The 24953-nt window shown below is 37.3% G+C and overlaps 1 protein-coding gene across 2 annotated transcripts in view; it reads left to right on the forward strand.

The window, feature by feature from the left end:
* Nucleotides 1-401: 401 nt before the first annotated feature.
* Nucleotides 402-24953, forward strand: part of FBN2 (fibrillin 2) — a 149941-nt gene continuing 125389 nt past the window's right edge. For both annotated transcript variants that reach the window (XM_005154899.3, XM_005154898.3), the window contains exons 1-5: nucleotides 402-977; nucleotides 1769-1851; nucleotides 4930-5028; nucleotides 5578-5673; nucleotides 7995-8090. In XM_005154899.3, coding sequence (XP_005154956.3) covers nucleotides 772-977; nucleotides 1769-1851; nucleotides 4930-5028; nucleotides 5578-5673; nucleotides 7995-8090 — 580 coding nt within the window. In that variant the 5' untranslated portion in view covers nucleotides 402-771. The remainder of the gene's footprint in view (nucleotides 978-1768; nucleotides 1852-4929; nucleotides 5029-5577; nucleotides 5674-7994; nucleotides 8091-24953) is intronic.

A 24953-nucleotide genomic window follows, 5' to 3' on the forward strand; every position in this document is an offset into this window, starting at 1 on the left:
ACGGTGTTTTGCTTGTTAAGTCTCCCCGCAAAGGCTGCACCGTATGCATTTCGTGGGACCGCTCCCACAGGTTTGGGAGGCCAGGGCACGGTTAAGGAAAGCGCAGAATTCCCTTTAAGGCCAGCTCTACTTGTTCGCTCTCTCTTCGTATCCTCCAAGCCTTTCTGCTCCCCGGCAGCCGCCGCTCTACCCGGCCCCCGTCGCAAAACTACACGTGCGGCTCCAGCTCCGCTCCCCACGGCCCGGCCCGGCTGTGCAGCCGGCGGCGGCAAACCCCACCCCCAGATCCCTCCCCACGGTCCCTCCCGCCGGCTGCGGAGCGCCCGCGGGCTAATAAAAGAAATCGTAGGGATCTGAACGGGTCTTTTCCCTCTTAGCCCTTCTTGGCGTGGTCTGCTGGTTATTATTAATTGCGATCTTGCTTTTATTTGAAATTCAACTTGGTTCTATTGGATTCCTTTTATTGGAGGAGGGAGAAAAGAAAATCTCAACCAAATCAACTTCTTTTTCTTTCCTTCCTTCTCTTTTTTCCCCTCTCATTGGAGAGAGAGGAGGGGGGGATGCAACGTGGACCCCACCACTGGTATCACCGTGTCGCGCTGACGGCCGCTGCGGCAGGGCAGGCTGGGAAAGGGAGAAGAAATTGTTCCAGCAGCTGAAGCCTTTCCCCGAGAAGCAGCAGCACTGTGTTCGCCGTCGGCGGTGCGGGACAAGCGTATTCCCTCCGCTCTCTCCCGCGTCCTTCGCCGTTCCTAGCGGGGCAGCCGCAGAATGGGGAGAAGGCGATGGCTCTGGGTGCAGGCCTGCGTCCTGTTGCTGGACTGGCTGGTGCCCTGGACGCAGGGTGCAGCCGGGCAACAGCAGCTGCCGCCGGTGCGCCTGAGAGGCACCCACCCCAACTCCGCGTACCGGGAGGATGGAGCTGGCAGCGCCACCGGCAGGGTCCGCCGGCGAGGACAGCAGGATGTGCTCCGTGGGTAGGGACGCGCTCGGCCTCCGCCTTTCTTAGCCTGAGCCCCCTTCCCCGCAGCCGCCAGCCTCAGCAGGCTGCTCCCCACTTCAAGCAGAGACTCCTGGTCTTCGTTTCTGCCCTGAGCACATCTTATCTTCCAGCCCCTTTATGTGGCTGGGGAGAGTTGTGATTAGGTGAACTTGAAATTTTGTCCTCAGCAATGAAATATGGTATTTCAATTAGTGCGATTTTATTAAAAGCAGATTTGTGGGGCTACATCAAAACTAGCTAGCAGAAGTAGCACATCAAGACTTTAGTCAGGCGTGTTAGAGTATTAAGGTACTCTGACACTCTTCTCTGGCTTCTCTTGAGAAAATAGTCAGACTCTGGTTTTCATAGTGTTTTGGGGAGTTCTTGGTAATTGGATTAGTTTGTTAGTCTTTATGACCAGTCATCCCTTCTATCGTGTGTCAGCAGCCAATTTTTTATAGCCAACTGTATATGAATGCAAAACCAAACTCCCTTGCATATCCTAAATAGTTCTGCAGGGATGAGCCAACTGCCATTGAGCAGTCTGCCTCTCCTCTGCATGCTAAGCGGTTCAACTAGTACATTCTGTACATGGCTTAGAACTTCTTGAGATGGAGGAATACTTTATTCCTTTGAAGAGGAATTTTTGTAGACATCTTTGCTATGCATTCTTTTGCTTGTTTGTTTCATGCAGCTGATTTCTTCCCTTGTGTGTGAATAAAACTGTGGAGTCTATTTACATCCATTTAAATTTTTTGTATATATGTTTGTTTGTTTGTGTAACAGGCCAAATGTGTGTGGATCTAGATTCCGATCGTACTGTTGCCCTGGATGGAAAACTCTCCCAGGAGGAAATCAGTGCATTGTTCGTAAGTGTCTGACTTCAAGTTTCTACTGCCCTAGAGGTAGTAATAAAAATAAATATTCTTCTGTGAGTTACTGCTTCATTCTGTATGAGAAAAGAGAATTTGTTCTGTCTTTGGTCTTATTTAAAAAAAGAAGGTGGATTTATAGGCCTGTGTTTGTTTTAATTGAAAGCTTAAACTATTGCTGCATTTTCTTTGGTGACTTGTTAGGAGACATGTTTCCTCTTGTTTTCGTTGGGTTTTTGTGTGTGTGTGTGGTTTTTGGTTTTGGTTTGTTTTTGAAAGAACATGACAATGAAGGGAAAAGAAAAAAAAACAAAACCTGCAAACCTCTCATAAATCAAATAAGTATATTAACAGGAAAAAAAATAATTATAAGAAGGTCTTGATATAAACCAAATCAGATCTGAAGTTTTTTGAAACATCTGTGCTAGGCTTGGAAATACAATCAAATTAAACATTTTTTTACATCTAGGTTACTTATTCTTTTGCCTGTTATTGTTAGTTGTGTTTTAATAGTTAAGAATCATGTAGACTTGAATTACTGCCTGGTCATAATAGGTACTTTTGCTGATAGTTGTGGCTGTTGACATGGCCTAGTGGAAAAAAAATAAAAACATCTTCAATACTCTCATTAGGGAATGTTGTCCACCTAGAAATCAGACAGGTAATTAAGTTGGATTTCCTGTCTGTCAGATTAGAGCTGATATTAGACACATGCTTCTGAATTTTAGTGCAAATTTTCCCATCCATCCTAGCATGTAACCATCTCTTTTTCTAATAAGTATGCTCCACTTCAGAAGATATTGCCCTTTATGTAAGCAATGAAGGTCTTTATAATACTCCATCTAACAAACTACAATCATCTGGGACTAAGCTAGGGAAAGACTGGGTGTTAAGATCTACCAAACTTAAGGTGACCTTTGGGTTCTTACCTTATGATTCAGGGCTAACAGCCTACCTGTTACATGAGTAAATTTGCTAGTATTTCTTACAACTGTGGCTTATGTCACTGATTTTCACCTAAGTTTGACCTAGCATTTCCTAGCAAAGATTAACTGAGTCATTCAGAGGAAGACGCTGGTATCAATATAATTGCAGAAGAAGAGGAGCTCCTAGGATGCTCAGATCACATTTATAATCTCTAACAATATTGTCTACTTAAACGTAAACCTGAGTTTTAAAAATGAATTTAGGCTACCTAATATGCTTTTCACAGGTTTTTCAAATTCAGCTGGGTATCTAGCTCAAATGAAATTAGGGTGATGATTTAAATGCCTTCAGAAATCCTTATACATTATCCTTAACAGTGACTCTCAGTGCCTTGTAAAGACCTCTGTTTCATATCTCTTCACATCCGGAATAATCTTTGATTCGCTATTCGTTTATGTGCACAAAGGACATCTTTTGCTTCCTGTTTACTTAGGGGATCTTACTTGCAGCTCTCCAATATTTTGAGGGGTGAATGATCAGCCATGACACTTTCCTATTTGCATTTTTGGTGAAGGTTTTGAAGCACAGATTTCTATGCTCATGTTAAGCATTCATTGAGATGATGGTACCCCTAGCTAGAGCTGTTTAGCTAGACAGACTTTCTTGCACAGGACAACAGACAAGGTAACAAACTTCCCACTGGACATGCATTGATTATAATTAGTGCAGATTTTAACTGGTGATTTTAAAGTATAATTTCATGATGAGAGATCTATGAGGTAGTTGTAGGTCAATGGGAACTATTCTGACCTTACAGTTTTCAGTTGATAGAGTGATGATGGTCGTTGGCAGTCTGTGACATATTTATGATTAAAAGTGATCTTTTATCTAAAAACCAAAGGTCTGGGTATGTTTACTTTTTTCTTTGTTAAAATAAACTGTACTGATAAAAGCATACTTAGAATATGCTTTCAGCTCTAACAGACAATAAACCAAGAAAATTGTCTAAATGTAGACCTTCCTTAATCAGGAGATTGAGCTATGTTGTGTAAAGATGGACCGAAGAGTGGTAAAAAGAGCCCTGTTTCCTGTGTTTGTACAGTGCTCTAAATCCAGTTTCTGACTTCTAAGCCTTCTAAAGGAGAAAGTATTTCACATCAGGCAGTGGTATGTCTCTAATTGCAAACAAATAGTGAAATCCCACACTCTTTCTCCTTTCATGGCTTCACATTTATGGTATAGTTGTCGAGGAATTTAACAGTAAATGCAGATGAGGCACACTGCTTCTGTTTGATGCCTGAAAAGTGGTGTCAGTGGATCACTAATGCGGCTTTGTCTACTCTTGTAAATAAAATGTGGCCCTTATTGGAGTATGTCAAGGAGGATGTGGGTTTACTAAATCTGATCTGGTCATGTTCAGCATTGGAACAGAGCTTCTGATTTGGTGGAGAAAGCATGTATGTTTCACTGTGGCCATATTTGAATTCTGTAATGGGGCAGCAAGAAAACAGTTAGCTTCCTTATAGGAGTTGGATTTCATTTATGCATGTTTTTCTAATTCAGAAGTGGAGTGCAAGCATTCTGGAATGGTCTTACCTCTGCAATTTTTTAAATGTATATGACCATGTGGATTTTTTTCTTTCAATCTAACACATATAGACAGGGTTTTTAATCAGTCGGCATGTTCTTGGCAAATTATCTGCTGAAGGTATTTGTTACTTTTGTAATCCTTCAGTGAAGATATGCTTCCAGATTATTTGATGCTCTCAAAACCCAAAAGTTATTTACAAAGAAGCTGATTCTTGCTTAGCTTTGTGCTTTACAAGCTGTTTCTTGCACCATATTTGTTTTTTAAGGACCTCCTGTGCCATACTTGGCTCTAAATGTTTCAGTCTCTCTTTTGGTGTGTTTGCTAATTCAGCAGATTATTTTGATGTATTCATTTAGATTTCCTTTAGAATCTGGATTTGGCCTACAACTCCTGGCTGACTATAACTGGCTCTGTTGTTCATTTGTTCAATGGCACTTCCTTGGCTGGTGAGGGAAAAAGGAAGACACAATTCTGATTTATGAAATCTTTTTTTTTTTTTTCCTGTAGTTGGACACTAGGGTTACTGTTAATCACTTTTTGATTGTCTTCTTCCTCAGCAATTTGTAAAAATAGCTGTGGTGATGGATTTTGTTCCCGTCCTAACATGTGCACCTGTGCAAGCGGACAAATATCACCTACCTGTGGATCAAAATCTAGTAAGGACTAGCTGTATTTATTTTCATTAGAGATTTCATTATAAGTAATTCTCTTTGAGCATCAACTGCAAAATAACTACAGTGTAAATTCGTTAAAAATAACCTGTTATTATTGCATACACGCATGTAACTTACACTTTAGCATATCTCTAGCTTTTTTATGCATGTTTACTCTGTGTGACAAACTGGAAACAAATGTGTTTAAACACATAAGCTGGTTTAAATATAAATGTGTGTAGTGTTTTTATTGAGTGCATTTCCCTAAGAAACTAAGATTGTACAGCCAAGATAGTGAAATATTCCAAGATGCTAAATATATTCATGGAAAACTTAAAAAACTTCATGGTTGTTTTTAAAATAATGTCTGACTAATATCTACAGTTTGGACCTCTTTGGTTACAAGAATAGCTCAGTGTACACTTAAATACACAGCATATATTGTACAAAGCTCATGTCTACTTTCAGACATCTCTGCTTTTATTCACATTTGCTTCCCAATGTGGTATTTTTGCCTAACACTGGTATCTCTCTGCCTGGGTTCCGCTGCAGTACAACAGTGCAGCATCAGGTGCATGAACGGGGGTACATGCATGGATGACCGGTGCCAGTGCCAGAAAGGCTACATTGGAACTTACTGTGGGCAGCGTAAGTAATTGCTCTCTTGCATCTAAACATAAATCCACAACAGTCCTGCATGCTAACCTTCTTGTTTTATGAAGAGTAGGAAGATAAAAAAGCCAATATGCTGAAATATAATGAAATGTCTGTGAGAAATTTAATGCTGTTTTGAGGTAGAGAGTTTAGCTGAAAGTCAGTTCATGCATTTGTATTCCCTAAAATTCAAACTAAAAATCAAATTCATCAAATAGTTTTAAAAAAAATCCATTGGGAACAATGGCAGTATACATTCCCCTCCCCTTACCAGATAATCACTATTTTTCCATTCTCTATGATGAAGTTTCTCCATTTTGTAAGAGTAGTCAAGCTATTAGGTTGAAGCATGGTTTTCTGTGTAACTAAAGAAAAAGATTAAAAACTATTCAAGCTTTTGGATACCTTTTTGGTTTTGCAGACAGGCTACAAAGTCAATTATTTGCACAGCTCTACCTATCACATTACAGTGTTTACAAGCCATACAAATTTAGCAAACAATAGAAGTCACTGAAGGCTGCAGGGATGAAGAGAGATTCAAAGTGTATTCTGAGGCCAGCTGGTTACTAATTAGCTGAAAAATTAATTGCTTAAGTAAGTCTGCAGGAACTAGAGACAAGCAAAAGGCATCTCTGCAAAGAGCAGGCTGAATATTGTAAAAAAAGTACCCTTTTTCTCAGTAATTTTTACAAATGCTGAAGAGCAGTCTTGTGCTTGCTTTATTTCTACCTCAATAAAATTCTCTAAAATCTTGTGTAATTGTAATCCTAAAATGTGACCCTAGAGCTTCTGGCTCCTTTCTGCTAATTTTGAAGTGTTGCATCAACACCTGAATGGTCTCAGAGCATATTTACAGTGAATAAATGAAAAGAGGATTGAATCTTCAAGCAGCAATTCTAAAGCAATCCAGAAAATCTGAACAAAAAATCCAGAAGATCTGAACAAAATCTGGAGATTGGCCTCAGTGTATAGGACTGTCAAATTTCAAGGAAGATTGAGTATTTGTCTTCAAAATACAGTTTGGAATGAATGTCTAAAAAAATATAAATATATCTTTATTTCGTTTTTAGTAAGATATCATTGTGTATTAAATATACTGAAGTTAATTGTCTCACTGCATTTTTTATTGTCCATTAATTCATTAATTTAACACCTGCAGAGAAGTATCTTCATTTTATGCATAAGATACGCATTCTCAGTAAAAAGTAATTCAGTTTTATAGTTCTCAATAAGAAAGGCCTTATCACATTTCCACATACCAGTATATTTTATGTTCCCCATTGTGATAAAGGAGGCAGTTTCCAGAAATACATACCTTCTCTAGGTTGCTGAGTTTTTTTTGCACTGGAGACTCAAGCATGTTACAAATGCCACCTTCAAACTGGGGGTGTCTGTTTAGGAAAGCAACCTAGAGAGTTTTATATCAAAATCTCTTTGCTATTGCTCAGAGACATTTCAAAACAGTGGGGCTCTCCTTTTAAGGTGCTTTGATTTGGAGCATCTGCTAACTTGAAAAAAAGGATGTATGTAATGGAAAATAGGCATGGGTAAAACACTGCTTTAGTGGTATTTTTTAGTCACACTGAAGAACTGTCTAAATTTCAAATTGAGAAGATTTCAGTGCTTTGGCAGGAGGCTTTGTTCTTGATTCACACTATTGATGAATAGTGTGAGCAGATGTTCTGAAGTCCCACAGCCATAAGGTACTTTCTCCATCTGTATATACTGTGGGTTTATACTCCCCCAGAAATGTTTTATTTCTCGTTGGGAACTTCGAGGAAACAGTTTCTGAAGGGACGTAAAAATTAATTAAAGCACTAATTCTTTTCTCTTGCTCTAAAGACGACTTCTGCCAGCAGTATCAACTTTGAGAGCTTATTTTTCTGTCTCTGACTCCCCAAGCCCCCCTTCATGAAAAGTTTGTTGCTGTTATGATTGAGCATAACCTGATATGCTCAAGATCCCTCAGAATAGTTTTTATCTGCTAACTTTGGTGATGGGTGTAAGTTCTTATAATTAGTGAATAGAGCTGCAGAGCTGTCTAAAAATATGCTTAAGCATCTGCTAAGAATCTGTGCTGAAAATAGTTTAACAGCTGCTTGCAATTAGCATTATACAGGTACTAATGGAATTTGACTTGGACAATCATTATTGGTGGTGATGATGGGTAGGAGGGAGATGAGTTTGATCTTCAGGTCCAGAAAGACTTACAGCAGTTGATAGGAAAAATTCTATTTTTGAATTTTGCGTATGGTAGTCTTAGGAATATTGTTACTATAACACTTAAAAGTCGTTTTTTTTTTTGTTAATTAAAGCTGTCTGTGAAAACGGCTGCCAGAATGGAGGACGGTGTGTTGGACCTAATCGCTGTGCATGTGTCTACGGATTTACTGGCCCTCAGTGTGAAAGAGGTAAATAAGAAAGGAAATTATGACCAGCAGTATGCAACAATACAGTATGTATGTATTTTATGCTGTGTATTTTCTGGCTGAGCCAGTAATCTTGCAGTAAATAATTTATTATTTGCAATTTTAGAAAGTGTCTTCCTTTTTAGTCTGGCACCTGAATTTCAGATTGGTAAGTAGAAAGCTGTCACAATTGGTAGAAATTTGAGCTGATTTAGGCTGCTTATTTTGTTCCCATAATATTTAAAAGGTGAGCTATTGCTCTCAGCTATGTGAAATAATATTACAGGAAAATTGCTGATGGTATAACTAATTGCATAAGTGTAACTAAGGATTGTTTTTCTGTATAACACCTCTTTTATAGGAGGAATGTGGGAAGTTACTTGCTCTGGTTAGTTCTCTCCAGTGGGAGAAAGTCAGAGATGAAGTGAAAAAATAACTAATTACTGTAATACTGAGATCAGTTCCTAAAACTATTCTTAAACATCTTAGATATGGCTTAGCTTATAGTGTTTCCATGAATGGGGGACTAAACTAAGTTTTTATTCTAAAATTTCAAGGCAAAATCCCTCAGCCTTCTTTTATGGATTTAGAGATACTGACAAAGTCAGTTCTAATGATGCTGACCAAAACATTTTTTGCACTACCCTAGATGATTAACACACCAATAATTAAGGCATTAAGTCCATATGTAGTGATTTAGAATAAACCTGCTTCCATTCTCATGAATCTTTGCTCCTTGCGTTTAATAACTCAAAGCATTGTTTTAAAATGAGATTGTGGAAATTTTGGTAATGTAGAACTGTTCTCCATTAGGTATAATTGTAGAATGTGTTCTATGTACAACCCAAATTGCTATCTGTTTAGAATGGGTATTTAATGAGTGGATATAGTGAGGATTGCTTGTCAAACCAATAATGCTGTACATCCTTTAACATGAAGTTTTCAGTAATAATCAAAGATGATGCTGAAGAGCTTAGTAGCAATGTTATTCTTTTGTAGAAGTTGGTATGTTTATGAATACATGCTCTCATCAAAAATAGTACTGAAGAACTGAACAATGATAGTGTGAGTGCTGAATACTAGTCTGCATTTTTATCTTACGCCTTTAAAATATTTAAAAGGTTATTAATACTAAAAAGGTGGATGGGATCATTTGGACAAATAGAAAGTCACATTCTTAATTCACATTAGCAGCGGACAAAAAACCCACTTGGGGCAGAAGTAGACTTCTTAGATTGGTAAAATAATTAAAATCAGAAGGGGCCTTCACAGGCCATCTAGTCCAATACGTGCTCAAAGGAGGTCTAATCTGACTAGACCTGTTCAGTTTTTGAACTGTCCAGTCAGTTTTTGAACATCTTCAAGGATGGAGATTCCACAAAATCTCTGGACAACCGTCCAGACAACCACGACAACCCACTAGATGTCACAAGCAACAGAAGAATGAAAAGGACGAATTCGTTTCTTTTGTCTCTAATAGCTTGTTGCTTACCTTCTTAAAATCAGACTTATGGACTTCAGTTCATTGCTATTTAGATTTTTGCTGTTGGATGTTTCACCCAGCCCATTCTATGTAGTTGCTCCTTATGAACCAAGTGCAAGGACTCAGATCTTTTATATTTTGGTTTGTGGGGAATTAGGAAGCATTATTCTGTTAAAAACTCTTAATATTTACAGCCATTTTCAGAAATAGGTCTTTATAGAAAGTACACCGTCCTTCTAGCTAAAACAACAGGTTACCAAGTGTGCCAGTTTGGGATGGATATTAAAGCTACATTATATAGTTATTTGGAAATTGATTTATTCTAATTAAAAATTTACATTTCTGTACTTGAAATTGGAGGTAGTAAACCAAATTCGTTTCTGTCACTGTTTATTATTAATGTAACACATATAACAATTTAATATATATAATTCTGTATATTATATAATATGGTTTTACAACAGTAGGCAGGGTTAAATAACATTTTACTAGTCTCTTATCTTGGTGTTGCATTTCTCATGTTCAAAAAAAGAAGTTGCTACTACTGATTTATTGTACTATTATTCTGTTAAAGAAAGATTATCCCTGTAGTATATCTTGGTAGTGACTATAGGAAGTCTCTAATACAGGAACTGTGAATGTTAATTTCTTTTATGTTTTACATGAGCTGGAATACATGAAAAAAATACAAAAGATATCTTAAATGCCTATTCTGATCAATAGTGATTTGTAATTTATGCTTTTAACCAAATAAATTTATGCTTTCCAAAAAAATGCAAAAGGAAATTATTTCTTCATTGGTTCATTGCAATAGTTGTCTATAATAGTTTACAGTCAGAAATGCCTCTGTAATTTAATTTTAAACTGAGTTTAGCAACAGTTCATAACTCTTTGAGTAAAATTTTATAAGTTTAAATTTTATGTGAACTTCCTTTGCAAATCACAACAGAATTATAAGGGATTTTGTTTTGTCAGTTTTTTACATTGTTACACTTTAAATGCATACTTTTTATTGTTCTGTAAATTAAGTTCTTTAAATTAGGTATTTTCTTCCTTATATAGAACATATGTAGCTTTCCTTCAGATTGGCCTCCCAGCCTCAGCTATATGATAAAACGTGACTGGTTGTTCAGCTATCTGGGCTCTGAGCGGACTAATTTCCGGGTTGGAGACAGGAGGCTGAGCAGTAACTAATGACTGTCATGGTTACAGTATTTAGCTTGAGACTTGCTGTTGGGTTAACAAGAAAGCAGGACCTGTCTGGGAGCTCATGCTTTACTTTTTCTGATATATACAAAGACCGTTCTTCTGGTCAGCTTCTTGTCTTTGATTTGTAAACACACAAGATCCCAGCATTTGATTTTGTCTCCTTTATTATGGACTTTTTTGTTGTTGGCTTTTTTTCTTAAAGGAAAAAATAGATGCTGAAATTCTGCAGTTTATTTTTTCCCAGTAAAAAATAATTTGGGAAAAAGAAATTGGGGAAACAGATTAAGAGGCCTCATCCTCAGATTTACACATAAGTGGGTTTTTTTTTTCTAGCATGACCACTTCCTTTGGTTTCTCAAGACTGTCCGATCAAATGATATTTGTATTTTGGCTCATATCCTGGTATTTTTTAATTAATTTTCTGTGGAGGTATGAAGCCATCGAAAGCCACTGATGTTTTCCTCCTTTGTCATGGGTTAAAAGGGAGGAAGAGGCAGTGGGAAAAGAGAATCCTGTCACTGATCTAAATTTGCCTTCATTCCATGTAGAAGGAGAAAGAATAGTGTTCATTTACTCTGTATGTAAGTGACTTATAATGGGATGTAACACTTTGAGTGAATTCTGGCATTTCTGGCAATCGAAGGAAACAAGAGCCCATCCCTCATGACAGATGAAGTAAATCAGTGATTGGAGCTAATGCCCCACTACAGGTTCTTACTGAGTTAATAGATGCAGTCAGATCGGCAGTGGAAACACTGCTCTCTGCAAGGCAGCAGTTTCTGTGACAGTTCTGCAATGCCTACAAGAACTTGGTCCATGCATTTGAGAGTCCTAGGAAGGACAGCAACAGACAGTGATGTGTCTGGTGTTGAAGAAGAGGATGTTGCAGAGGATAGTGAAAAGGGTTTGAGGCAGAGGGTGTAACTGAAGTAGAGGCTCATTTTGTGGGGTACGAGAGCATACATCTAATGTTGTATTTGAGATCAGTTACTTTTATCTGACCACTTCTGACAGGAAGATAATCAGTGATGATCTTATACATAAGGACAATAGAAAAAATGGAGGAAGGGGAGATGAAAAATTAAAAGAAATCTATTTTTTTTTTCCAAGTTGGGAAGTGGGTGAAGAATCCAATCAACAGCACAGAGAAAAGTATAGCAGGAAGTAAAAAGCACCCTCAGTGAAAGTATATAGTAATAGGCAACAGAACAAAGAACAAAGAAAACAGAAGAGAAGCTGTACTGATAAAAATGATTTGCACTTAAAAGTTATAAAAATATTTTTGGATAATTTATATGAATAAATTTAAGCTTATGGAGGAAACTGACACAAGTTTCTATAGGACTCAATGCTTCTCAAATATATTTTTAATATAAAGAAATCATCCAGCTCATATTTAGTCTGTAGTGCTGCTGAAGATGCTTATGTGTGCCTAAGTGACAGTGATTAGGTGTAAATAAAGCAAAGAGGGAATTAAATTCTTTATGAAACTACACTTTCCTCTGAAAGGCATTCATATGATCCTGTAACTTTGTACACCTTTTCCATATCTGTTGATGGTAGCATTAGTGTGAGAAGAAGTAGTGAAAACTTTTTTGTGATATATTCAGATCTTGTATGTATATCAGGTCTTACCCCTGTAATCTCATAAGCTGCAGAGCTTCTTGCCATGCAGGCTGTGGCAGGTTGTGTTCAAGAGGTTTTCTGTCTGCCAGGCATGGCATACTGTTGCATGAGAGGTTATAAAAAGACCTGTACTTTTTCTCAAGTTGCTTGATTTATTTTCACTGTCCCCCAATGACTGTGAACTTTGTTCAGGTGTTTAGCAGCAAAAAACATGCTTTTGATCAATAAGCTCTTCTCTTTTGTAGGAATTGTGGGAATATAACTTCATGTTGTTGGGTTTTGCTTTATAGTGGCTATTAGCCTGAACCGAAATAGAGGTTCTTTATATAGTGTGTGTGTGTATGCATAAGTGGGTCCCTGCTCTGAAGAGCTAACCAGACAAAGGAAGTATTATTACTCTGTTCCCTGCCCCCAACACAGGCTGTGACACATGAGGTTGCTGCATTTTGAAGGCTGAGCAGGGAAGCTTCAACAGACTTAGCAATCAACTGGATAATCCTGGGTTTCAGTCTGAGGTTTTAACTAGAGGAGTCATCCTGCCTATTTTATCAAGGTTGTGTAAAACTGTTTAATTTTGCATGCTGTAGAAGAGAGTATAAGTGAAAGTGAAGGGCATTTTAGTAGAAGGTGGGAAGAAAGGAAGATGATGAGATTAAATAAAAAATACTTACTAAATACTGCTTTCAGATATCAACCAGCATTCTTCTTTTCTTCTTGCCTAAGAGCAGTGTGTCATGGTGTCTTTTACGTTTTCGTTTTTTTTTTTTCATGTGCAGAAAGTGGAATACTTACCTGGTGAGCATCAGTTTAATGAATTTTAGGTCTGCTTTTAGCCATTGGAAAGTGGAGTATGTAATATTGAGATCTTTTGCAAGTTTGTAATAGAGTCAGTCAGGGCCTGTTAAGAAAAGAAAATCAGTTCAATATAGCATATTCTACAGTACATAGTCCAGTTCACAAGGGGTGTTTGCTACTGCTGGTGTAAAAACAAGAAATACATCATCAACTTGAAGTCTAATTAACTAAACCAAATTAATTTCAATCAATTTAACTAAGAATTTGTTAGTGGTAGTTTAAGGCTTTAGAAAATGTGGATATTTCTTGAATTTTCAACTTTCATCATGCTTTTCTACTTACTTTAGTTTCTAAATTTTCTGTTAAATGTTTGTCGTTCTTTTCCACACACAGTAGAAAGCTGATTATAAGCAGAGTGTCAGAGTGGTGGTGATATTTTTAAAAAAGCTTCAGTTTAAAATAAAAAAGCATACCTTTAATTCCTCTAGGAAATAGTAACAGGTAACAATTGCAAATACCTGCAGCAATAAAAGGTAAAATTTTATCTGATGGGTAAGTACTTTACTCAGGAAAATAGGTCAGATTATCTGTGCTAGAAGAACCTGATAATTATTTTCATTGTTTGAGACTAAAGGTGTCATCAGATGTTTATAATACATACAGTTAAGTGCAGTTCCTGTTGAATAAACTCTTCCTTCTACAGGTTCAGAGCTACAGATACTTGTATACATCAGTCTTTGACAGATTACAGTGGTTCTGAAGGGCAAATTCAAAAGCTGCTTTTGTGCTTTTAGATATCAACACCAGGATTACAGTAATCTTGCACCACATTACCTGCTTTTTCCATCTATCATTATCTCTGGTGATAAGGTTTTCAGCCTTACCTTCTCTGTCTTTCACAAGCTGATAAATAACTATCTTACACATTAAAAACTCCTAAAGATGTCTACAGAGAATATTTTTTATTTTTATCTGATTTTTGCAGGTATCTGAAAATTTCTCTGTGTAAAAGACTTAACATTTTGCAATTAAAAAAAAAAAGGACATGAATAAGCTGAACATGCTCTTGGCAGTAGTGAGAAAGTATAACTAAAAGTTTAGCACCTCTTTCCTGTTTCCTTCTTTTCCTTTCTTTGTATATTTCAGGATGTGATGATTGGTATTCTCTCCCTCTAGCCCATTTTCGTCTTGTTTCGTTATTATAGTAAGTCTTTTGCATAAGTATCTAGCAATGGGTACAGCAAACAAGTCACTTTACGCTAGAGTGCTAATAATATATAGCGGATACTTGCAGGTTACTTTTATAACTCTCACGGTGAATGCAGTACCTGTTGTCTTTGAATGTGAAAGACCAAAACTGGTTGTGCTGTTTTGGAGAGAAATTATACAATCATTTTGGTAAGAGCTAAAGTCCGTGTCAGGGATCAAAGTGCCATTGTACTAATTAACTGGATGAAAACAGTCTTTGGTCCAGAGTTCCAGTGGCCTGTTACTGCAAATGAGACGAGGGAAAGATTGCTCAGTATGGGCCTTCAAGGGAAGCCAACAATAGTAGGGAATTGTACCTTGTAAAAGGAGTGTGGTGTGAATGGAGAATCAGTTCCTTACTTTCCTTTTATGGAGAAATCAAACCTTGAAGGAAGCAGATTGCTACAGGTATCCCTAGTTCTGAGTTACTTCTGAACAGCACAATTTATGAGTAGGAGCCTCTGCCAACCTACCAGTTTCAAAGGCCCTGAGAAACTGTCTGGAGGATCGTAGAGCAGTTACAATTAAAAAAAAAAACAAAACAAAACCAACAAAACAAAGGCACCCCCCCCAAAAAAAAAACAAACAAAACAAAAAAAAAGCAAAACCAAAACCAACCAGCTAGCCCCCAAAATTTGAATAACACTCTTTCTATCCATAAACAGTAAGCAACGCAAAAAAAAAAAAGAAGGGTAAAAATCCCTCAGTGAAGCAGCCTTGATACTTTTAAATGTAGCTGGTTTTGAAGCACTTGAAATATTCAATACTTTCATGTTTTTTCAGGCATATGACAGATAAATATTAAAGTGTTCTATATGTAGGATTATTGCACATTAGAAATAAAAGTAGAAATTTTATGCCTTTAGGTGTACAAAAGGAAGATGAGAATACAGATTTGAATAACCTCTTTGAAGGACCTGAGAATTTTCACCCGAGTAAAATGAAGCTCTTCTGCAACTCAGGCACAGCAAAAGCTTCTTTGCTTCAAGTCAGGGTTTAGAAGAGGAGCACTATAGCTATGCTCCAAACTGTGAAATGAAAGTAAGGAGAACTGTCTATACTTAGGGCAAACATATATTTTCTTCATACAAGTATTTTTTAAATCTGTGTTTGAAAATTAGTGTTTTCTGTTATCTAGAGGAGGAAAAAGTCCAGGAGAGCATAAAATACTGGGGTTTATGTGTCAATTGGGTCTTAGGCTTGGTTACATTCTGCACGGAGAGATTGTTCTCTGAAAAATAAAACAAAGGTCTCATAATATGGAGTAATGGACCAAAGTAATGAGTGGGGAATGGCTTGCACAGGAGAGGGAAGATGGTGTGTTGGGAAAATTCTGTCTCTTTCCTTCCTCAGTGAAAATTTTACTCTTTCAGATGCATTAGAATATTACTTTTTGTTGTTGTTGTTCTTCTGTGATTGTTTGGGTCTACAGTATATTTACAGCTTTTTATGGTCTAGTAATGGTAGAAGAAAATGGTGATGTTTTCAGGCAAATATTACTTTAGAAATACTGTTTTGTAAATACCTGTGTTTGACCTTTTTTAAATAACTTATTGCAGACAAGAGTTTTCATTATTTAATTGCTACCTCAAATTAGATAACTAATAGCCTGTGATATGCAGAATGATCAAAGCATGAAAAGCCCCAAAGAATAGCAAGGGAAAACTCAGTGGAAATAAAAAAAAAAAACAAACAGGAGTTGAAATATTCTTTCTGAAGCAACAAGCTGTTGAAAATAGTGGAAGGAAAATAGTCAAGAGTGAAACTGAAGAGAATAAAAGCAGCATGGGTAACTGGTAAAATCTGCATCAGACAGGGATTGACAAAAAGCATTTTGATGAGCCCCACAGAAGATGAAGACATTAGCGCTTAATGTCAATTCATAGCCAAGTTTCAACATGTTGTTGGTTCTCAGTAGAGGAGCTATGCATATGTAGTGTTACCAGCACATTTGAGAAAGCTGTAATAAGGTATGGGCTGGAAATCTTGACATGTTGCCGAACTTGCTGAGGTGTTAAAATCTGTGCAACAAGGACTTTGGATGAATTTCAGAACCAGAGAGAGGGATATCACTAAAATCAGTTCTTACTGATCTTAAATATAAAGTTAAAAAAGAAGAGGTAATAGTAATAATCCTTATAAAGGAAATATTACTAGAAGAGTAGTGGTATGGGTCTGCCTGCTCATCTCTGAATCTTCTTCTGCTCTGTGTGCTCCATTAAGTGCACTTACCTCACAATATAGCTTTGCACTGTGACAGTCTTGCTATTTTTTTAGCATCTTTGTGTGTTTTCTTTTTTTTTATTGTGGTATGAAATATGTTTAATAAGAAACTGTTGACTATTTAAGTGGCATTTTATTGGACAAATCGCTATTGTGACTATTGTGTCATCTTCCAATTCAAGAAAACTTTTCTTGAAGATTGTATTTTGCCTGTGCAGCTTAACATGCAGTGCAAACTTTTCCCATATGTGCACAGCTTTGTATTTTTGTGAGCTTTCAGCTGATTTTCAAGTAAGTTGTGGCATACGTTATTTTTCCTAAAAAAAAAAAAAAATGGGTAATGACAAAAGATTTTCTCATTCCAGTCAGCAGCTTAATGAACATGATCATCTAGTCTTAATCAGGGTGAAGGAGGGATAGAAAATTTTGCAGTCTGACAACCATGTATCGTTTCTTCTCTGGCCGATTTCTTTTTCCTCCTGGGAAGCAGGTGTGTAATACTATTTCATGTGAGTACAACATTACAGTAGCTAACGCTGTCTACCAAAAAAAACTATGTTACAGCTGTCTCACGTTATCCTGATTCTTAGCCTGCAAGAATCAAGTAAGATTAAGTGTCCTGATTTTTACTAGTGGTGAATAATGTTTCTCTTACTGACTTTAGTAGGAGCTCCAGGTAGTTCTTGGAAATCAGACTCTAATATCGCTAGCAGGCTTGCAAAATACCTCAAATTCATTATGCTTTCAGTAAGTGCAACTCATCTAGGAAAAATATGTTTGTAGCTGATGTCCAGATCTTCTCTTCACACCTTAAAACTGTCAGATTAAGCTTCTTCCCATTCAGGAATCTTTCTCATGTCTTTCTCTGTAGCAGTAAGTCTCTGGCTTCAGAGAAACAATTCCCAGCCATGCCTAAAAAACCACTTCTCCTTACTGTCATGATATCCAGTCCTGTAGCTCGCTTTTTCCTCTCTGCTCTGCATTTTCTTCCTAACTATCCTCTCATGCTGGGGTGAGAAACAGTAGCCTATTTCTATTACCTTCCCTATACTTTCAGTTCAGGTGTGTATTTCCAGGGTGGGTGTCCCTGGCTGCATTCCATAGCATTTCCTCAGTCCCTGGCTGTTACTTGAGAATCTGCAGTTTTCTTGTTAGGACTGACAATAAATGACCTTCATGTGAAAGTTAAAATTTTGCTCTTCATCTGCTTAAGGACCTTGAGCTGTGTCTTCTTTTTTGCATCTGAAAGTTAAAACATTGTTTATATGCTACATATAGAGAGGGTTTTTTTCCCCCTGATCTTTTAAGTCTTTGTGCCTTGTAGCATAAATGATGGGAAAAATATAAACAGAGAATCCTTGTTAAGTTTTGATCCCATTTCAACTAGTTTAATTGATAGTTCATGCTGTAATATAACTTTTTGGACATCATACTACAAGAAACATCATGTACCAACCTCAACAGCAGTCTGATGCCCCAAAACTTTCATTGCTTCTGAATACTTTGTAGAATGCAATCTTAATCTGCAGTATTTACGGTAAATGGAAAGCTTAAGCAAGGACTCCCAGCTAAACCAAAAGCATCTGAAAATAATAAAATGTAACAATGGAAGAGACATTTTCCAGTATAGAAATTGTATCATTTGAAACTGTAAGATGTTTTCTTTCCTGAGAAATGGGGGTTTTTTTAAACCCTGGCGGATTGAAGGTTGCAGATCAGCATCACAAAATTAAATCTCAGTTGTTACAATTTAGGATCTAATGTTGCATACATTAGGTAAAGAATTCCTTTGGTTATTTGACTAGCATTTCCACATGTGATACTTTTGGTACATATGTGAAAAAATGTTCCCTTTCCAAGTTAGAATTAAAGCTCATAATGCAAAGTTCTTTACTGAAAAAAAATTAGTTTCAACATGGTTTTCATTCCTCTTGTGGTTTTGTAGAACAGAAATAATGTTTCTGGTTTCAGCCCTCTTTTCAGACCCTTATATTTGCTTATTGTAAATGTAGAGCTGTGCTATTTTGTTTAGACTTTTTTAGACTCTGTACATGGTCAAGAGCTCTAAGGTTCCCCAGTGCCATCAGAATCTTGCCAGGGGAAGAATTTTCACTGCTGTGAAGTGACTGAGGTGCCTCTTGTATAGCCCTTTGTCTTACCCATAGAAAAGGCATTTTGATCAAGGCAGAAAGGGCTCTAGTAAGTGATGTCTGTGATTCCTGACACTGCTGAAGCAATCATTCTCACTTATAAACCAGAATAGTGAAGACGATTAATGCTGTTTTAACTCTCTGACATATCAGGTTCAAAAAACCAACATCATGAGCAGCATAATAAAACTACCTTTTTATCTAATAATGACAAGGTATCCTACACACAGCTTGATTGTAGCACTAGGAGTAACTAGAGTTCTGTGTTCTCTTCTGCCTAGGGAATCACCTTCACTTCATTTCTATTAGCATTTCTTAGATGGTGAAAACTTCTATAATTTGATGAGTATATTTAGATAACTTTTCTCTTGGTTTATATTGTAAGTGCAGATCTTTAGTTAAGCAAAAATCTAACAAAAGTGGGGGGTTTTGATTGTTTTTTTTTGGTGGAGGAGGTTGGGTGTTGGGTTTTTTTTAAATTTTTTTGTTTGTTTTCAACTTGACACAGTAGCTTTTAAAGTAGGGTAGTTTTCTTCTGGTGTAGTTGTATTTCACTGGATTTCCTTTTTATTAATACCGTTACATTCTAAAGGTGTAGTTTTACTGCTTCACAGTATTATGTTTTTACAATTCCCTACTGTCTCTATTGCCAGTCCTCTGCCTGCAGTTACTCTGCTTAATGTCTAAATCAAGCATACAAGATTCAAAATTACAACAAACTGAACCAAAAGCACAGTGTGATGCATGCCTATTTCTAAAATGTGACACCATAACAAGCAATAGTATTTTTTAATGCTTTCATACTTTGTGGATTTCAGATTTTGTGGGTACTTAATAAATACAGCTGTGTGATGTTTTTCGCTCTCTCATTACACTTTAAGAAGGTGTTCTGGGTTCAGCAGTAGCAGCACTAACAGTGTTAGTGTAGTAACAGCACTGCATCAGCTACTAAGAAGGAGGAAAATGACTGCTACTGCTGAACCCAGGATAGAAGGAAAAAAAATATATAGGAAAATGCATAGGATGGATTAGGTGGGGACTGCCTATAAAAGAGGTAAAAGAAACCTAAACCAGAAAGTTGTAGCAAATCCAGCTTTAGTGAAAGGTAGTGGAAAGATTTCTATTCCTTTCAGCTGGGTTAACTAAGGCCTTCCAAGGAAGAGAGGAAAATTGCTTGAATACCCTTGAAAAGCTTTTGCTTCTGCACTGGTTTCTAATAACATCTGAAAGTACAGTGGCATGTAGACACTGGTTAAGCACACATATGGAGGTGCTTTTTGAAGGACAGGCTGGAGGGAAAGATCCCTTTCACTAGATTGGTTTATGTAGTTAAACAAACCAGGGAAACCCTGAGTCTTTCAGATGTGATAAGGGGACATAGATCCCAATTAATCCTCAATTTTTCTTCAACTGTTTCCACTTTAATAAAAAATCTTGCCTTTCTGTATACATTTTAGTAGAAAAATATAAATCTAAAATAAAAAGCTATAGTAGTGCAGATTCTTACAAGATGCTTTACTGGTCAAAGCAGTCAAGAAATCAACCCATCCCACCAGAAGAGGGTGAAACAAGAAAAGATGGAAATTTCCTAAAAATGAAAGTGATGTGAAGGATTACTGTTTGTCACTTGAACTTTTTAGCTCTAAGGGTTTAATTGATACCTCATGTTCATAGAATCATAGAATAGCGAGGGTTGGAAAGGACCTTAAAAACATCTAGTTCCAACCCCCCTGCCATGGACAGGGACACCTCACACTAAACCATGTTGATTTTAATGTTTAAAATAATGGCAAGAAATTTTGAACCATGGTTCATTAATGAATTGTTAAATTGAAACTGCTTCATAGCAGAAGGGGTCATAGACAAAAAACCTAATCAAAGGAAATAAGCAAACATTGGCCTTTATTAGTAGTAACAAAGGTAATGAAAATTTCAAATAACTTCATACTCTGAGTACACTTCAGAGGTTTATCCCTCTCCCCCTTTTTCCCTTCTCTGCTTTCCAGCCCCTCCCATTTCTTTCTTTCTCTCACACCCACCCCAGTACTCATAGCAGATTTCCAGTAATTTTCATGTGTCTTGTCAGCCTGGTATTGAAAAGATTGTTGTTTGAAAGAGAAATAGGAACTATAAATTAAAAACTCTTACACATCATCAGTAGTCTTTAGAATCATTAAACTGTTCAAGCTTACGTGTTGTATTCATAGTGTTAGTTAAGTAATTTCTCTGGATGTTTCCAGCAGTTGTAGTTTTGATAGCTATATAATTGTTCCCAAATTTCAATGTATATAATTACATATTATTATTATATATTTAATTATATATTAAATTTTTACACAGGAGTTTGAAAGCAAGCATAATGAAGATACACTAAGCTGATGTACTGTTGACAATGTTGTGTATGTGTAACTGTATATGTTTATACATGCATATATATAAAGATATTTCATATATTTTTAATGTAAGTAATAGCAATGTATATGTGCATACTTTTATAGAAATAATTACATATTTTATTTAACTGCAGTCATATAGCATGATCAAGCTCCTTTAAAGCCTATGAACACTATTGTTAAATTGTTTTACTGGGGGTGTATGCATGTTCTGTGTACGCAAAGGTACCAAGTTAGAGCTGAGAGAGAATGAAAAGAGGTCTTTGAATACTCCTTTGTCTTCTGTAATATTGTACTGGGGCTTAATGGTTGAGTGAGAAATATTGTTCAATAACACTTGAACAGTTCTTCTCATGTAAACTTGAGTTTGAAATACACAAAATGGAAAGATTTGTTTGTTTACTTTCCCCTTAAAGGGCATAGTCCTTCACTGTAAACCTTTTATTTGTTTTTATTAATAAAAAAGGAGCTTAATGAAACTACGTGTTGAGCTAGAAGGATGAGTGTGTAGGACACATAACTGTGTGGCTCTGTGGCTGGGGGCTAGACAGATGAAAGGTATTTAGAAATATTTTTTTCCTATTTTCTTCTCTGTTTTTTTTAATGTCCTGATATTTTTCACTATGTCTCTTCTGCTGTCAGCTTGCTGACAAATTTTGTGGTCAAGCTAAGAATTTATAGAGTGCAGGGCCTCTGAGCAGTTGCCAGATCTAGTCTTTGCAAGTATAGACTTTCAAATATCTTTCCCATTTACTTATAGTGAGGATGAAATATGTAGTATGTACGCCTTTCCTTCTTTGCCATGACTTCATTGTCTTTCGCTATGTACAGCCTTCCCCCCTCATAAAGCGCCATTCACAAGGGTGATAGCATGCTGTAGTCATCACTCTCTCTGCCGCTGACAGAAAGATGAGGATCTTCTTTCTCTCCAGATTTCCAGGGAGCAGCTGGAGCCAATGAAAATAGACTTCTTAGGTTCAGTACTGCAGTACTAAGTCTGGCAGAGATCCCAGATAAGCTATTGGGAGTTCTGATCAGAACAGAATTTAGATTTAGGACCAGTGTGTGCATTTAAATGTAAATCTTCTGGTTTTGCTACCCAAACAATGCAGCACTGAACTGCTCTGTAAGAACTGAAAAGGGAAAGTGAAAGGTGATAGAATGGTTTGGGTAGGATTGGAAGAGACCATAAGATCAACCAGCTCCAACCCCTTGCTGTGAGCAGGGACACCTTCCACTAGACAAGGTTTCTCAAAGCCCACTCCAACCTGGCCTTGAATGCTTCCAGGGATGGGACATCCTCAAAGTCTCTGGGCAACCTGAGCCAGTGTCTCACAACACTCACAGTAAAGAACTTCTTTGTAATATCTAATCTAAATCTACTCTGTTTCAGCTTAAAGCCATTTCCCCTTTTCCTATCCCTGCACATGCTTGTAAGAAGTTCCACTTCAGATTTCCTATAGGCCCCTTTTAAGCATTAGTAGGCTGATACAAGGTCTCCCCTGAGCTTTCTCTTCTCTGGTCTGAACAACCCCATCTCTCTCAGCCTGTCACCATAGGGAGGGTGTTTTATACCTCTGATCATCTTTGTGGTCCTTCTCTGGACTCACTTCAGCAGGTCCATGTCCTCCTTATGTATGGGGTCCCAGAGCTGAGGACAGTACTTCAGGTGGGATATATAGATAGTAGAAGATGTTTCTGTTACTTAGATTGAAGCAGTCTAAAAGTAGGCCTCATGTAACTGGTGAAAAACCTGTTTGGTCTATGAGAAAGTTAACATGAGCCAGCAGTGTGGGCTTGCAGCCCAGAAAACCAACTGTGTCCTGAGCTGCATCAAAAGGAGCGTGACCAGCAGGACAAAGGAGGTGATCCTGCCCCTCTGCTCTTGTGAGACCTCACTTGGAGTATTGTGTACAGTGCTGGTGTCCTCAACATAAAAAGGACATGGAACTGTTGGAACAAGTCCAGAGGAGGGCCATGTGATCAGTTTTTCAATTTAAAAATAATTTAATATGAAGCCTTAAAATTCTTTAAATTTGATCTGCTTTAAATTTTCAACCATATCTATCTTAATAAGTATTCGTTACGCAATCGCTTAAATGCTATAAGTATTCTGCTAAAATTATATGGAAAAGAGTAACCCAGGAATTACCAGGGATAGAGTTTGTTGAAGCCCATCCAGAGTGCGTTACGCCCAGGCTTGCAAAATACTGGAGTACCAAAAATAAGCTGGTTTATACCACCCCAGAGTAATGGCTTGCTATATGACAGCAGTTATTGAGAGGAGAGATGAATCCTCTGAATTAAATCCTGTCCTATGTTTTGATTGTTAAAATATACCCAGCTTTATAGTGTCCCACTGAAAATACTGTACAAGCCAGAGGCTAATCTCCAAAGCTTCTTTCATTTTGCTGAGCAAAATCCAGAGATCTGAAGAAGATACTGCCTCTCCACAGTAAAGACTTGTAGTAGATAGTAACTGGCTGGGGTTTTAGTTCATTATCAGAGTATCAGGATAGTCTAGACAGTCATCTGGGGGGGTTTCTTGCAAGTTTTTTTTCCACCTAAGAACACTGTGTGAAACAGTTGTTTTTCTTACATAGATTAACAGTTAACGACAGTGCATTCCAACTGTATGTCTGTGGTTTTAATAGGGCTTCTGACTGCTAAGGCTTTTTGCATGTTTTTCATAATTTACATAGGAATCAGTCACGATTTTTTCCCCTCCTTTTTTTTGTGGGTGTGGATGCATTCTGAAGGCCTTTCTAAAATGGCTGCTAAAAAGAATACAGTTAAAGGGAGACTCCATGGCTGCAATCATTCACTTCTACCTAACTTCAGCAGAGACTACATTGTGTGTTATGGTGCCTAACTTTGTTCTGACTTTGGATTGTGGCCAGCTGGGGCTAATATGCAAATATCATCTCCTGTTATGTTTTGCTTCTTATTTTTGACCTCACAAAGTAGCCCACGAATTGTCAGAAGGCTGAAAAAACATTATATTGCTTCTCCACCTATCATGTAAATTTAAGTTACATTTAGCTGCTTTTAAGTTTTGCAGCTGTAGAAAACTGTACATTTGACCTTTAAATTGTCCTGCCTTCTCATTTGCACTCAGCTAACAAAAATATGTCCCAGCATACCATGGTAAGATCAGAGTGTGGACCTCTTCTGCAAACCATTCTCCGTGTTGGTGTAAAAGGAGAATGTATAAAAGCAGTATAAAAGCCTCATTTTCATTAACGGGATTGGTTTCTGGAGTGAGTCAAATGACACTGAACTCTGAAGCAGGAGATGAGGTTGGGGTGAGGGAGTTTACATCATGCTTTTTATACTATTCTTCAACACCCTGTAAGGTTTATCACATCTGCAGACCTAGATATTTAATTTTCCACTTCTCTGACCAGGCATTCTGTTCCTGAGGTTGAATTGAACAGCATACAGTTCCTGGGATAGGGAACCAAGATCCTGTAGAAGATATTATTCAGGTTTTCATATTAAGGTTCAGAGAAGTACCATATTTTCTTAGCATGCATATAGTAAGATATTGATTTCTTAGTTGTTGGGATATGAAGGAATTAAACAATATAATACGCGTTTGTCTGGCTTCCAGGAGTCCAAGTTTTAATGAGTGGTATCTTTTTCTTTTCATCATATGGGCAGATCTTGTCAATGAAATCTGAATGTAGGGTTTTGCACAGAGTACAGAGTTTTAACAAATGTAAGGAGAATCCTTCCT

The sequence above is a fragment of the Melopsittacus undulatus genome, chromosome Z, assembly GCF_012275295.1.
Source record: "Melopsittacus undulatus isolate bMelUnd1 chromosome Z, bMelUnd1.mat.Z, whole genome shotgun sequence".
Taxonomy (NCBI): domain Eukaryota; kingdom Metazoa; phylum Chordata; class Aves; order Psittaciformes; family Psittaculidae; genus Melopsittacus; species Melopsittacus undulatus.